At 41.7% G+C, this 16,484-nt stretch overlaps 1 protein-coding gene across 6 annotated transcripts in view; it reads left to right on the forward strand.

The window, feature by feature from the left end:
- Window positions 1-14,013, forward strand: part of ppip5k1a (diphosphoinositol pentakisphosphate kinase 1a) — a 36,324-nt gene extending 22,311 nt beyond the window's left edge. For 2 of the 6 annotated variants that reach the window (XM_084541474.1, XM_084541475.1), the window contains 3 exons: window positions 10,121-10,258; window positions 10,545-10,655; window positions 10,925-13,992. In XM_084541474.1, coding sequence (XP_084397600.1) covers window positions 10,121-10,258; window positions 10,545-10,655; window positions 10,925-11,583 — 908 coding nt within the window. In that variant the 3' untranslated portion in view covers window positions 11,584-13,992. Of the gene's footprint in view, window positions 1-2,107; window positions 2,171-6,647; window positions 6,690-10,120; window positions 10,259-10,544; window positions 10,656-10,924 lie in introns of all 6 variants that reach the window. The other 4 variants (XM_084541470.1, XM_084541472.1, XM_084541471.1 and 1 more) reach the window with 4 other exon arrangements.
- The last annotated feature ends 2,471 nt before the right edge of the window (window positions 14,014-16,484 follow it).

Here is a 16,484-nt window from a genome sequence, read left to right on the forward strand (position 1 = left end):
CATTAGTGAGCAATTTATAAATGTAGTTCTTAATTCATAAGCATCAATATAATGTGTTTAACCTCCTGAGACCCTGTGTCCACATATGGGGACATACTTTTTTTTTCAAAAACTACTTCCTGTTCAAAGATGATGCTTCATTTTTATACTTCTTAGGTCCTAGTCATCTAAAATACCTTGAAGAAATTAAAAGTGCTTACCAAACAAAATCTCAGGAGGTTAATAATTGTATTTTTTATTCCTTTTGAGACTAAATATGAAACCATTTACAAACCAGTTATTTAGCAGTTATCGTCAGTTTATAAGATCATTTAGAAAGTATAAACAAACAATGAACTATTTAAATGTGCATATATACACCTTATTATTATTTACACATGTACTAGTAGTTACTAAGTGTGTTTATAATGATGTATTGTTACAAGACTATCACAACATCTGTACACTTGATATAAAATTAACAAAGAAACATCTGCTATACTTCCAGAAAACATTCATTAACAAACTCAGTAACGTTTGTGTAATTAATACGATGTATAAATGTACATTTAAATAGTTTATTAATCATTTACTTCCATTTTTTTTAAATGATCTTGTGAACTGATAATAATTCCTGAATAGTTTAATATTTAATATATAAAGTATGAAAATACAATTATTAAACACGTTGCAGAGATGCTTATGATTTAGGAATAAATCATTTATAACTACATTTAATATTTGTGCTTAATAATGCTGATGATGAATGATGAAGTATTGACTAATGCTTCATAGTGTGCAGTTATTATGAAGTGTTACCATAGTTTATTTTTTCCTCCACATTCATTCCAGTCACCAAATCCACTGAACCCTTTTTATTCATCTTTTATTTTCTCCGCACCACTTTGAATAAGAACTGGTGTATCTTTAGGTTTTTATTTCCTTAGCAGTTTGTCCACACGCAGCCTCTGGCCCAAATTAAACCTCTAAACTGAAGCTAGGCTGTGCAGTGACTACATTTTTAGAGCAGCGTTAACACAGCTCATCAGTAATTATCCATTAACGTCCTTTCCTCCTTAAAACATGACCCTCTCATGTTTATTTCACATGATCCATGAGCCTCAAAGTTTCACACTAGAGTTAAATTACAAACAAATTTTAAAAAAACATATTAAGACGGCGATTTTACCTCCACGTCATCTAGGTTTTCTATTTATTCATTTATCTTTTTTGCACATGGATTCCAGCCCTCTGCTTGTTAACCACATATTATTCAAGTCTGATTTTGAATAATATTGTATGTGAAAGTATATAATTTTTATTTAATTTATTTTTGTTTTTGTAGAGGTCCGGGGCTTAGCGCTGACTCCAAACATGGCGTCCATTGCTTGATTTGTCTGTTATCATGTCGTCCACTAGGTGTCAGTGTGGCATCATACAGGCCGTCTCCTCTCAGCCTCCATCCCTCCTCCTCCTCCTCCTCCTCCTCGTTGTCTCTCATATGTAGCCTCGCTGTCGGTCCTTGTCATCCATCTTGTTACGCCTCATTTTTTAAGAATCAGAGGATCCATTCTATTTTCAGTGCAGTCAGTGCGCCTCCCACCACCCACCCCCCTCAAATTGTGATTGAATCGGTGCATGCTGCTCTGTTGCGTGTACTGTTGGTTTCATTCCTCTATTTATTTTATTTTAATTTTTATTGTTTCCCATGCTGAAGCATCTCAGTCCCGGTCAGGTTCACCAGTTGATATTTTCTCATCGTTCGTCTCTTTGACAGAGGAATCACTCGGATCGTTGTTTAGCTCGTCACGGCAAAAACGAAAAGCAGAAATTAGACCTGAATGTTCGGGCTTGTTTATTTTTAATTTAAGTTTCTTATCTTATTTGCTTTGTCCTCTCCACCTCCCTGAGTTTAAACCACCTCATCCCACTTCCACCAGAAGACACTCCCATCGACGTGTCGGCCCACGGACATGTTTGACTTGACAGTTCAGCTTCAGTCCTGATTCTCTTCTTTTACTGCGTCCACGTTAGAAAAGAGCAGAGAGTTGAAATAAAACATGATTCATGTCAGTTATTGTGGCTCATAGTAACACTAGTGAATTTTTATTTTTTTTTATTTCCTCAGAGTTGTTGTCTATGCCGGCAGTAAAACGATTTTCTGTGTCGTTTGCAAAGCATCCGACTAATGGTACGTCTGCTTCTTTCAAGTATTTTTCCACTTCACCTCCCTTTGTCTTGCATGTCTTCAAACTTTCGTTTTTCGACCTTTGGGTTTTTTTTGTTTGTTTGTTTTTTTTTTTAATTCACATGGCCCTAAAGCATTCCAGGTTTTCTGTTATTTATTTAATTATTTACTTTTTATTTTTTTACCCATACGCTTTGGACTTTTTTCTAACACTACCTGACATTCTCTTTCTAACCAGGGTTCCCACTGGTCCTCCCAACTTTGTGAGATAGTTAATAAGAAAAGTTGAGGAATGTCAGCGAATTTTTTTAAAAAAAGGGCCTTGCAGCAGCTCGTAGTAACCGTAAAGCTAGATAAATGCTTCTGCGTTGTATCGAGCTCCCTGCAAAAATAACCAGAAGTCTCTCAGCGTCCTTCCACCTCAACGCCATCTACTGCCCTTCTCTACTTTTCTGCGTCGTGGTAAAACATTTATCTCCATCTCCAACATGCTCTGATTACTTCCTTGCACAAGCACGGCGTTAATACCGACAGACATTTTTGATTTAGTCGTCTTCAGACGAGTTTTATTCACATTTTAGTTATTTTCATAGTCCATAGCTTTAGTCTCGTTTTGGTAAAGTTTCTAATTATTACATTTAGTCAAACTGCAACTAACAACATTGATTTTGGCAGCTATTTTACCATAGATGTCATCTCTTGAACAAAATGGTGCAAAAGTGCAATAAACACAGATGTTTAAAAGCAGTAGAGCGGCTGAACACATAATCCTGAGATAACTTGTCTGCCAGCGTATTCAAGAGGACAGCACTCGTAACTATTGTTGTGGTAATTCAAGTACAAACATAATGAGGTGAAACCATTGAGGCTGAAGCCAAATAGCGTTTCAGATCTCAAAATATAAAACTGCAGGCTTGTAACTTGAATGGTTTACTCTATTACTTTGTATTTGGACTCATGCACAAGAAGGACTCATTCCAGGAACTACATTTATGGACAATGATAGTTAAATGCTAAATGCTAATCCATTAAACACTCTGTCCACTGTTTAATATATGTGTCAGGAAAAAGTAAGAAGGCATTAACTTCATGTAGCTTGTAAAGTGCTTCGATGAGACTTATTTACCTTCATAGTTATCTTAGTGACTGTGATGGAGTCTGCATCAATAGCAGAGTGATGCTCCTTGTGGCAGCTTGATAATTTTGGTCGGTTACCATCACCTGATTGAGATCAGAAAAGCAAACGCCCCACATCCAGTCCCAAAAGACAGTCCAGCCCGTACGAAGAGATCCTGTATTTTGAATGTCCGATATCCAAATAACATCTTCTCATATCAAATGACATTCCAGTCCCGTCTCGTTTAACATTTCCTCCTAGTTTTGTATCATCAGATGTTAGATGTTTAGCTCCCTGATGATACTTTCCATTATCGTCACAGACGTTTAAACCAAGTTTCAGGGAGAAGAGAATATTTAGTGCAGGACTTTTGCACTAGAATGCTTTCACTAGTGTACCTAATGAACTGGCAAGTGGGTGTAGATGTGGAATCTGGTTAGTACAAGTCAGGAGACTCGACTTTAAATCACAGGGCCAGCTGAAAAAACAAAAATAATCATGAAGGTCAAAGATATTTATTATTATTGACTGATTTTAATTATCACGTTACGCTTCCATAAAGTTTGAGGACGTGCAAGAGACAAAGAGGAAATAGAATCTGAAGCAGAAGAGGCGTGAAAGTTCGTTTTGGGTCTAGCTGCAAAAGTTGTGCACTCATTTTTTTAACGGATGAATCATATCGGACGGCTCCATTATTCATGTTTTAACCTTTTTAGATCGTCCTCCGTCCCTCCCTCTCTCCCTCCCTCCCCCCCGCTCTGTTTTCATAATTAAAAAGCGTTAATGAGCCAAGTCTGGGAACCCTGTTTAACATCCTGCATACAGTTTGTAAATTGGTCTCCATTATCCAGTAATTCATAGTTTTGTTTTTTTTTGTTAGTTTGTTTTTTCCAGTGGATAGATGTGTGTGGGAGCGTGAGTGTGCATGTGTTACCAAGTAATTACATAAAACAATGTGAACACGGCAAATCAGTGTTTAACCCTCCTCCTCTTTTCCTCTGACCTCCGCCTCCCGACTCTGTTAAACCTCTGAGATATATACGTATATATATATATACATGTATATATGTATATATTTATTTTTTTACTCTTTAGCATGGCTGCCGTTTATTGTGTGGATTAACGAGTTTAATTGGCAAACAGGGGAAGGGTTAAATCATTGCTCATCCCATCTCCTGTGTCAGTTCTGAAAGAAACGATGGTCAGCTCCGTTTTTATTCATTCATGTTTTCAGACTTTTTTTAAAAAACAAAACACCAAATTTTAAGTTATTGAAGCAGAAGTGGAACAACGGTGTTTGTGCCACAACTTAACGTCTTTGCTTTGCTATTTTTTTGTCACTCTGTGGTTTTATTTGTTGATTATGAATGAAGGAAATTATCGACGGTAAGATGTTCTAGTAGCAGCAGGCATTAGTTTACATGTGTTTGTTTTTATTCTACCCGCGTTGTCTTTAGAAAAACACAAAAAACTACTTGTTTCTGTCGACTGAATATGCAACTAGTGGCGTCTTGGATAGCTACGTTGGATTGCTTTGTTTACGTCTGAAGAGATTTCTGTCTTTTCGTGTAAATAGTGGAACCTATTTTGCTTCATGTGAGCGCTCACGTGTGTCACAACACAACCGTCGATTCGTATTTTTACAGTTTAATTGTGAGAATGGGTCTTTCGCTTTCGAGCTACAGCTATTTGGTGACTTTGCATATTCAGGAAATCCTGTTTGCTGCCCACTTTTACGATGTACATGTGACATCGTACGACATTTAGGAGGAATTCATTCAAAAACTTTATGTGGTTGTCATTTAAACCATTTTTAATCTAATGAGCTTTTTTGTAAGATGCTAAACTGTATGTTAGCATCTTGTATGTTTGTATTCAACCTAGTGGACTGCAACTGGGTTAGATCGCACTAGGCTCCTCTGACTTTGGGCTCCTAAAAGAGAAAAAATATTAATTTTATTTACATTTTGTAGTTTCAGAAAGGTTTCAGACAATAAATAATAAATTATTCCTTGGCGATAACATACTTTTTACAGGCGGCAAAAACATTTTTTTAATTAATATAAGTTGGATGGGAAGCAGAAAAAACACATTTTAGTAGAAAATGTTTTATTTATATAGCACATTCCATGCATTGTTGGTAGGAAGCCTAAAAGCTTTATCTGGGATTTATTAATTATCAATTTTTAAAAAATGACTCAAAACATCAGTTTTATTGAGGAAAATGAGCCAGTATTACATATCAGTAAATCAGGGATTTGTCTCAGTCTGATCTTCACAACACATATTTGTGGACAAAGGAGCTTTCTGAGGAGCTCAGAGAAAGATTCAAGATTCAATATTTCTTTATTGTCAATTTCTCAATACGTTTGCAACATACAGAAAAATCGAAAAAAGAGTTGTTGTTGCTCATCAGGCTGGAAAAGGTTCCAGAACCATCTCTAAAGAGTTTGGAACCCACAAATAATCCACAGTCAGACAGATTGAAGACGACTGTTCCCCTCCACAGGAGTGGTCCACCAACAAAGATCACTCCATAATAGTCTGAGAGGTCCCAAAGGAACCCAGGGGAACTTCTAAGCAGCTAAAGGCCTCTCTCACATTAGCTAATGTTGATGAATCCAAAATGTCAGGACACCTGTCATGCAGCAAGACAACGAGCCCAAGAACACAAGTGGTTCTACAAAAGAACGGTTAAAGAAGAGCAAGATGAATGTTTAGGAACGGCCAAGTCAAAGTCCTGACCTTAATCCAATAGAAATGTTGTGGAAGGACCTGAAGCAAGCAGCTGATGTGAGGAAACCCACCAACATCTCAGAACTGAAGTGGTTCTGTTCTGAGGAATGGGCTAAAATTCTCATTTCATTTTCTTGAAGAAAAAAAATATATATATTTCTTTGACTGGTCTCTCTTTGTCTGCTTTCAGGACTCGTGCAAAAAAAAATCTGTTGGTGTTTTGAGTCATTTTTCTGCAGAAATGTAGAAAATTCTGAAGAGCACAAAATCTTTTAAGTGCCACTGTAAATGTGAAGATAGAAGAACTGTGTGATTTTTACTCAGATTTTGTCATTTTAGAAAGGTTTCAGACAGTAAGAAGATAAAAAGATATAAGATTAAAAAAAAGAAAAGAAAAAGACAAAATAATAAGAAAAGAAAAACATTTTTATTGCACTTTCCTTGATTGTGCATGTGTGCATCGTTGCATTATTGCTCCACTTTACCAACTACCCCCTCTTTGATTTGTTTTACAGTTAAAAAATACACATTTCTAACTAAATATTAATAAAATAATCCATCATGTTTAACTAATAATTCATGCAATCAATAGATGAGTATTCACACATATCATCATCATCACCACAGGAACACAGGATGACAGCTCCACCAGAGCTCCAGCTACGTCAGGTATGACGACCGCCCCCCAGCATTTGTGTTGGCACCAAATGTCCAGCTGCAGCGTTTTATTTAAACAAAACAAAAAAAAAAAGGTTGTCTAAATTGTTAATGAATGTGGACAGTAGTAGGTTTATCTGCACATTTAACAGCTTCTGTGGTGTTTCTTTGGAGAGGTGGTCTTCTTCATTTTGGGACTTTTGTCGCTTCCTGTAAATGTCAAACTTGCTCCTTCGTGGGTTCTCAGTAGCTGATTGGTTGATTGGACTGGTTTTAAAGTAATGTTGGGATACTGCAGAGGAGCAATGTGGTGGTGTATTCTTTTTATTTGTTTATTTTATTTTATTGTGTCGCTCTAAGCTTTACTGAAGTGCTGGATGGTTTTTTCTTATCGCTTCATGATTTGCTGCTTTTCTCTGATCGCTGGCTGTTGGGCGGCCAGGAGAAGCTGTCGGCTGCTGCTTTCGTTCACAGCTTCGCCTCCATACACACCACACCTCTCCTCCCTCCTCCTGTCTTTACCTCCCTCTACCTCCGAGCTCCTACTTCCCCGCTCATCTGTGTCGTTCTTCAGTCCTTCTCCCGCCTTCCTAGCTTAAAACCTACCGTTTCATGTCTTTTGTGCTGCTCCCTCCTCCCTCCTTGTCCACTGCTCTGTCCTTCCTCCCTCTTCTTCCTCAGAGCCCTTGGAGGAGCACCACGTGGCCCAGTTGTTGAGGTGTTTCTCCACCGACCTCAGCCTGGGCCGCCACCTCCCTCTGGACAGGGCGCTGGCCCACCACCTCCACCAGTGCTCCTACCATCTCCGCCTCTTCCGAAACTGGCTCATCTCCGGCCAGGACCCCCTAGAGTACCTCCACGGTCAGCCCCTGGAGCCCCCGCCCTCCTTACCCCCAGCCTCACGCTTCCCTTCAGCCACTGCTCATGGTTCAGTTGGGACTGTGCTTGTGTTCTGTGGTTGACTCTCATGCTTGGCTCTCTTGGTGTTTTTCTGCATGCGTGCCTGTTTCTGTGGTTATGCAGACTGCAAGCTGGAGTGGTGTGAGCTGTTTGGGATTATTTTGGGCCATTTCTTTTGGGACTACTCTCCTTTCCCTTCCGCTGCAGTTTTTCCCCCACCTTTTCTCCAGTTCGTAAACCTTCAAACTATGAAGTTAACTGTTCTGTTCATTCAAAACATCCCAGGATAATGCTGCCTTCAAATGGAACTAATGAGCTCGCTATAAAATGTTTGACATTAAAACATCTAAAGCCACTGATGCAAAACAGTTTAGCAGGCAGGTAACTCAATGCAGGAAATGTAAAGGTAATATAACAAACGGTAATATAACATTAGCACTAGGTATCGCTACTGATTCCTATTCATTTAGAGATATGTCAGGTGTTTTTCCTCCAGTTTCTCATCTTTCACTTCTTTCTCTGTCTACACACTCTTTAAATCCAATCACCTTTCAGGTCTGACGGTGCTCTTATAGCCAGAGCTTCTGTCAAGTTTCAGATCTCGTCTCAAACCAGCCTCGGTTGACCATAGCGAGATATCTTATGAGCAGATGCTGGAAAAACGAATCGGTATCGGATTTCAAATAGAAAAAGATTTGAATCGGGGAAAAACCTTTCTAAACTCAACCCTTATCAAGGTATCATTCAGCTCCACCAGTTCTGAAAATGTCAGAAAACGCGTCAAAACTCGACAAATCCCCACTTAACCAGGATGTGACTAAGACTAACACACAAGCCCGTTTGAAGGCAGCATAAAACCCCAATATTTACCATCACTGAGGAATCAGAAAGGAAGTATTCCAACTTTCGGTCAAATGTAGAGATATTCTTTACCAATCGTCATGTTTAATTGAAAGTATGATTTGTAAAACCTTTCTTATACAACAAAACATACGATTTATCTTCACTTACACCATTTAACGTCTTTAATTTTAAGTTTTTGGGTTAAAAAAACAGACTCCATGACAAAGCTTTGTGCTTTGTGCATTTACTAAAAGCTTCTCCTCTAAATTCACCACTGCAGTAAAACAGCAACACACATATCTGACCAGATTGAGGCCACCTAGATTTATCCAGACAGGACGGAGGTAATTATAACAGCAGGAACAAAACGAGAGGAGCAGTAACGGGTTTAACGAAATGAAAGAAAGAACAAACTTTGGATGTAATGAAAGTTTTAAACAAAACACTGCAGAGGTCTGAGAATCGGTGTCCGTCGCCTCACATGCATTGTTTGGGTCGGGCTTCAAACTATAAAATCTTGTTTTAAATGGAAATAGGATTATTTTTTTTCCTATTTTGAGGTATTTTATGTTGGAAGAAGTAGTTTGGTGCTTCTTTTTTCCTCCAAACATTTTAGCATCAGAACCAAAACTCTCAGGTATGCCGATCTTCATGCACCATAAATGAACTTCTTGTAAACTGCAGTGTGTTGTGATAGATAAATACTTACATGTTTAAACGGCACAGTACAGATTGACGTGTCCATCATCTTTACATCAAGTAGGTTGAGGTATCGCTACCTGAATCAGTTTTGTTCCTGTTCGATTATTGGAAGAGATTCACAAAACAAGTGTTTGTCATTCGTGGTATTTTCCCATAGTCTTTGTTTTACATCCAAATTAAAGGTCAGACCAGTTTGAATCGGCCCAAACGTGAGGCCGTCTCAGATCGAGATCAGACGATATTTTTCCTACAGATTTAACCGAGACATCATCACCACCACCAGACCAGTGTGTTTCTTAACAACGTGCAAAACCTACATCGAGTTCAATCGTTTGAGTTCAGCTCTAGTTTCCGTTTGAATGCCGTCCTGCGTGACCTTAACCAGCATGGGATTCCTGCTTGTCGTGCTGTACTCACACTTTGTGCAGATGCACCTTGTAGAAACATCCTCCTCTGAGGTTTTTAGAAGACGGAGGCGAGCTGTGGTTTGACGCTTGGTGACTGTGAACGGCTCTGGTTGTGAACTAACAGTGGATGAACTGCTGCCTTGGATGGCGTCAGCGCTGCAGTCTGGACAGCTTCGTTAGAGCATCCGTGTGGTGGCACTGACCAGAACGGCAGATGCTATGTTCTTTGAGATCTGCTTGCTTTCCCCAGTAGAGTGAGACGTGTAGGCCCGTTCTGACGTGGTGTCACGATGCCTCGGCGTGCAGCATGGTTGTTTTGTTTTTTTTTTGTTGTTTTTTTTTTGCAACTTGCCTGGAAACGTATCCTAGAGGCTGGCAGGAGTTCACAGCGGGTCAGGGCCCGCTCTGAAACGGGAGCAGGTCTTCGGCGCTCCGTGTTGAGGGGTAGTGTATGCGTGGCATATAGAGAGGCAGTGGTGTTGGGTGTCAGCTGAAGTGGTTTTGCCTGCTCCTCTTCCTACTACTACTTCTCTCTGGGCTAACCGGGGGCTGATGTGCCTGCGGGCATCGTGTCTCTCTCCTCTGCCTCAGGCTTCGAAGGCTGCTCCATGGTGCCCTCCATCTACCCTCTGGAGACGCTGCACAACTCGCTGTCGCTGAAACAGGTCAACGAGTTCCTCAACGCCGTGTGCGAGAGTGCCGGAGATCCACACACCAGGACCACCAGAGGTTAGAAACGCCAATATTTGTCTGTGAAGGTTCTCAGTCATCCAGGTCATAGTATGTCCAAAAAACCTGAGAGTTGTAGAGCTTCTTGAAGACGTTTCATCCAAGTCTTCAGTTGTAAAATGCTGAAAACCCCATCGCTCCACCAGTCTTTTAGAGCTGGAGAAGCTTTAGTGAAATGTCTTCAAGAAACTCTACAAGTCCAGTTGCGTTTCTTTCAGCTTGGACACATCTTTGTACTCATAGACATCATAATCACGTTAGCTGACCTCTGTCTTCGTCCCTGCAGCTCTGTCGGCCATGTTTGACACGCACAACCATCCATCGGTGGACTCGTACATCCCTCAGAGAGTCTCTTCCTCCATCTCCCTCAGATCTCGTTCTGACAGACCTCCTTGGTGTGAGTATTGATTCGAAAAGCCTTTAGGAATCTCCAGTGGAGGAAATTTAGTTTATTTAAGACCGGACTGGAACTCGGATCGACCGATACTGAATATTAAAAGATTGGTATCGGTTTATCGGGGGGGCTGTTTGATCAGGAAATCACCAGTTACAACCATTTTTAAATTAAGCTCACGGTCTAATTTCTCTGCAGAATCAATGTTCAACGATTGCAAATGAAGCCTCGTCTTATATTTTGTTCTCTGGGTTGATTTTCTGTGCCCGCAGACAGCAGCGGTCCTTCCAGCACGGTGTCCAGCGCCGGGCCGTCCTCCCCCACCACGGCCGACACTTCGCCGCGGTTCAGCTTCAGCGACAAGATCTCGCTGACGCCTCAGAGCAGCGAGGAAACCCACTCCTCTCAGAACGCTTCCACTCAGCCGCCGCCTTCAGCCGCCGGGTCACAGGGCGTCGACCCGGCTTGCTCCGGTGTTTCAAACCCAACAGAAATCCCTCTGACTCCAAATAACTCCCCAGAGGAGGAAGATGCTGAGCACTGCACTGCTGCCAACTCTGATGATCTTAAACCCACACTTGAAGGGCAGGAGACGGTGGCTTCTTCTTCTTCTTCTTCTTCTGAGGCGGCGGCGGTGGATCCTTCCAGCGATGCAGGTTCAGACTTGAGGCCGCCCTGCTCCGCTTTGGCCGAACTCACTCTGGCTCGGATGGAGGGTTACTGCCTACCCGGGTCCCTGCCGGTGCTGCTGGAGCTCCGAGAGAGCAGCAGCGAGGCGGGCTCCAGCTCCCAGACGCCCCAGTCCCCCGAGGGGCCCGACGAGTTCTTCGACACCCAGGAGTCCATGGAGCTGTGGATGGACAGTCCAGAAAACCCTCCCCATCCCGAGACACCCGTGGAGGTGGGGGCCACTCACACAGCCGAGCCGTAGAGCGCAGAACGGGTTATATTTCACCAGAAACTACTCTTATAACGTTGTGATCATTGCTCTGAGCTCCAGCCTCCTCTCCCCCAGCTTCAATAACGGCGCGTTGAGTCATTTTGTGGCAGCTGATTCTCAGACAGTGCTGCTCGTTGCCTTTTTTAAAAAGTGCAGCAGAGACACCACAGAACCTCCTGACAGTCCTCTGGTTCAGTCAGACCACTCACGGTGTTTAAATCAATCATCCTCCTGTTACTGTCGCTCATAAGCTGTTGGTAAAACTTGTCCTTAAAGCTGCATTCATTGATTTCGGCCTCTAGAGGGCGGAAAATCTCCAAAAACAACAAAGCACTGAGTCTTAATCGTTCAGGAAACACGCTGTAAAGATAAAACTCTGAGCAAAATGAGGCTCGAAAGAAAAGAAAAGAAAAGCTCCACAGAATTTGGATATCATAATAATTTCATGTTTTCATTTGATTTGTTAATTAACGGAGCTTTAAAGTCTGTTGTGCATCTTCCCACAGCGTCCACTCTTGGAGAGCTGCAGCAGTTTAGTCCTGATTAATCGACATTAGATGAGCACAAGCGTTTCTGTTTTTCTTTCTTCGTTACAGGATGTAGAAACTAACAAACGCGGGAAATGATTCGCAGCAGAAGACGGAGGAGTCACAATCAGACGAGTCTAGTTGGTCTTCGTCTCGCTGCAGCGTTACGGCAGATCCTGCAGCTGTGATTTCTTTTTTTTTTTTTATTTTAAGAACAAAAAGCTAATCTTCAATCAGCAGGTCAAACTATGTGTGTATGCGTGTGTGTATGAGTGTGTGCATGTGTGTGTGCGTGCACCGCTTACTGCCAAAGTCCTGAAGCCTCATCGAAGATTTAATATAATCTGTAGGAAAGTATAAAGAAAATAATATTTATTTTGAAATTGCATCTTGGAGGATAAAAAAACTAAATAAATAAAAATAAAAAAAGTCTGTATTTTTAATACCCACACATCAGATATTTAATTGTACCATAGCTGCTGTGTATATTTTTTTTTTTGTAAAATCAAGATGTGGGAGAAAAAGAATCAGTAAGCTAATATGTCACTGAACAAACAGGATGGGCATTTTACAGTCTGTGTGCTTTTATTGTGGCGAGCAGCTATGTAGCAGTGTCTTTATTATTTTATGTTTTTTTTGTTTTTGGGAGGAGGGGGAGGAGGTTGAACACATGCTTGAGAAGCTATTCAGGTAGACGCTGATGTGCAATCCTCTGTGTATCTGTGTGTGTGTGTGTGTGATCAGTTTCATGTTACACTGCGATGTACTGTAGAGCTGAAATACACGACTCTGAGTGAAACTCTAAACGGGACGTGTCGTCTTCTTGAGATCATGCTGACAAAGTTCTCTCTCTCTCTCTACCTGGTCGTTAACAGAGGTTCAGGTGAGGTTCAGGTGGACAACACCAACAGGTGTTCCTTATTAAAACCTAAACTCCTCAGCAGAAAACTTAGGGGAAACGTCTATTGCTGCGTTCGAGTGTCCATCCAAACCAGTGGGACGTGGGACTTATCCTACCTGAAATGTACTAGCTCCTACTTCTAAGCGTTCGAGGCAATTGAAGTGGAATGTAAACAGAAAACATGGACGACCGCCGCGCTAAACTGATACTCGCTTTGTTTTTGAAGGCATTTTGACTGTCAGCAATTCAGTCTCATCTGTTCTGGAGCCATAGGTAAAAGCGCTGCATATCACTTAACGTAAGGTAAACTGGGTATACTTTTACCGTATCTTCATGCTAACAGATAATAACGACATAATTTCACGCCATAATATGAAACACAAGTTGTGTTAAAATTACAGTGTCTAAAACAACCCTACAAGCAGAGAAGTACAGTTTATAGCCTATTCGTTGAAGTTTTACCTCTCACGACGTGAGACTCCATGGGCGCCGCCATTATCCTCCGACTTAATTTTGGTGAGGTCGGGGTAGGTCGAGCTCCCCCGAGTTCGCCGGTAGGAGGTTCCACTTCGACAGGCATTCCAGTGCACTTTTCCTAGTTGGAGGCAGGATAAGTCCCACGTCCCACTGGTTTGGATGGGCACTCGAAGGTAGCATAAGTCTTCTGGAGGGTCGTGGGAGGGCTGGAGCCCGTCCCAGCTGTCATTGGGCGAGGACAGGTCTCCAGTCTATCACAGGGCTAACACAGAGAGACACTCACACCTACGGCCAACTTAGAATCACCAATGAACCTAACCAGCATGTCTTTGGACGGTGGGAGGAAGCTGGAGTACCTGGAGAGAACCCACGCAGACACAGGGAGAACATGCAAACTCCACACAGAAAGGAACCAGTCGGCCATGATGGATTAGCACCAAGAACCTTCTTGTTATGAGGCATCAGTGCTAACCACCACACTACTGTGCCGCCCTAAAAATAAAGCTTGTAAAGGTTCTTCAAGAAACTTTTCTTTGCCTCTACCCTAAGTCCTCCAGGCCACTGTTTATATAAAATAAAGACAATCAGACATAAATATTTCATCCAAGTTGCTTGTTGGGGAGTCTGGGTTTTTATGAGGAGCATCTATCAGTCTGGATCGTTTCTGCACCTGAACCACTGGTCATGAAAAACACAACAGCTCTCAGGTTAATCTGAACAGCATGCTCTAACAACTGGTGAGTGTTAACAGACATGGTTTTACCTGTGGTCAAAACTGGGGAAACCATTTCTTCATAGAGCAAGTTTTATGCTTGGTACACTTTTATCACGCTGAATAAAAAATACAAAGTGTCTCATCTCAAAGCTCAGGTACACGATATATTTCCCTTACTGTAAACAAGGTGCAGGAGAAATCCGTTAAAGCTTAAACAACCTGAGCTCTGATGCGTTGGAGCACAGATATGTACGTATATCTAACAGCTGATCAGAGGCTGCAGGTTGATTTAGTTCAACGAGCCTCTGATGAGTCGATCAAACCCAGCTGACTGTCATCTGGAAGGAGACGAGTCAAGGAAACCTGGGCCCGTATTCCTAAAGATTCTGAGGTTCCTCTCACAGAGCTCCTAACTTATATTAGCCTAAAAGTTCCTAGAGTTGAGATGATGTGGCGTGACCTTAAAAAGGTGGTTCATGTTTGAAAACCCTAAAATGAGGCTGAATTACAACAAGTCTGCAAAGATGAGTGACCCAAAATTCCTCCACACGCTCTAAAAGACTCACAGCAAGTTCTCACAAACACTTGATTGCAGTTGCTGCTGCTAAGGGTGGCCCAACCAGTTAACCAGGTATTAGGTTTAGGGGGCGATCACTTCGTCACACAGGGTCATGTAGGTTTGGATTTAGTTTTCCCTGAATAATAAAAACCTTCCAAAAAAGCCTCTCTTCCCATCCGGTCGGTTTTAATCCAGGTGTCTCATCAACTCGTACTCCGTCACCTCCAGGTTAGTCAGAAATGTTCTTCTGGAAACTTGAAGCACAAACATATATTTCAACAGGTGACTGATCAGTAACTGCAGGTTGATTTAGTAAGAGACTAAAAAATAATAAACTTTAATGCAAAACTTAAATGCTTCTAGATCTTAAACGTTTCTATCGATTTCAAATTACTGAAGAGTGTAGAGGACTAGAAGTTTAACATCCACTGGATTCCTCTGCACCCCGTTATTTTCCTGTCCTCCACCCTGATCACATGACCCAGGGGGTGATGTCATTGCTGCAGCGTCCGTCCTCGTCCTCTCAAAGACTGAACAGAGCCCGTGGAACCGATGCTGCCTCACCAATCACTGCCGCCTCTGTTCGCTGTCGGGACAAAGCCCGATCTGTTCCCCCGTCTGTGGGTGTGTGTGTGTGTGTGTGGACCCTTTATGTGGGCTCCGGCCCGACAGGATTACATCATCCTGAAATGTGAGGAAGGGAAAGAGGTGTCTGTGAGGGCTCAGTTATCCAGAAAAAACAAGCTGAAACAAGGACAAGTGGACTTGTAGAGTTTCTTGAAGACGTTGGGTTTAAATAGGAACATGTGTGGGTGTTGTCCACCTGATACTCACATCACTAGTGTCTGTTAATGAACAGATACTGACGTGTGATTGGACGATCGAAGGGATGATACTTCTTGGAGACATATTTTAAGTAAGGGGTTTTCAAATTTGACATAGATTCCTCCCTTCCTTTACGTCTCTTTCAAACCATCTGTCTTTGTTGTCCTTGAAGGGAGTGTCCTTTGTCCTTCAGGTGGAGGTGGACAGGTGAAACCCAGCCTGAAGAGCTGGCTCTCCTGTGGCAGCTACATATCTGATAACATTACTGTCCATTGCCTCATTAAGCCCCGCCCCAAAGAATTTGATTGGCTCGCCAGATCTTTGCAGGAGCAGAATCCCTTCCCAACGGAGAGAGGAGAGTCCAAGTTCGGGTTAGTAGCCACCAGGCTAGCTGTATGCTAACATTCCCCCATTTTTACTCTTTGAAGTCACTACAAGAATAAATAAGTCCAAATTTCAAGTGTCTCCTTCATATCATCCCTCTTAAATCTCAAATTATTGGTCCATTTGTTTCTCATAATCCTATTTTATGTTTTTAGAAAAATTAAGCCAGCAATGCTAGCATTTACCAAGAAAAATTAAGCACATTTAAGGGTGTGGTTGCTAGCTGTTTGCTTTAGCCCCGCCTCTTTTTGGTAATTCAAGATGGCGACGACCAGAGATGAGCTTCAAACTGCTCCTGTGACGCCACAGAAACATATTCAGAAACAGACTTCAGCTAAAACTGGTGTTCAATAATTTAAATCCTTAATCTGATTTGTGTAATTTTCAATTTTCAGAATAATTTGGGCGACACGATGACACAGAAAGACGAGAAAAGAAGATTTTCTCCAGTAAATGATGTTTTTATTGGTCTTCACCACACTTTTTCCCCTTTTTCACAATAAA

Source organism: Chelon labrosus (assembly GCF_963514085.1).
Source record: "Chelon labrosus genome assembly, chromosome: 3".
In the NCBI taxonomy this organism is placed as follows: domain Eukaryota; kingdom Metazoa; phylum Chordata; class Actinopteri; order Mugiliformes; family Mugilidae; genus Chelon; species Chelon labrosus.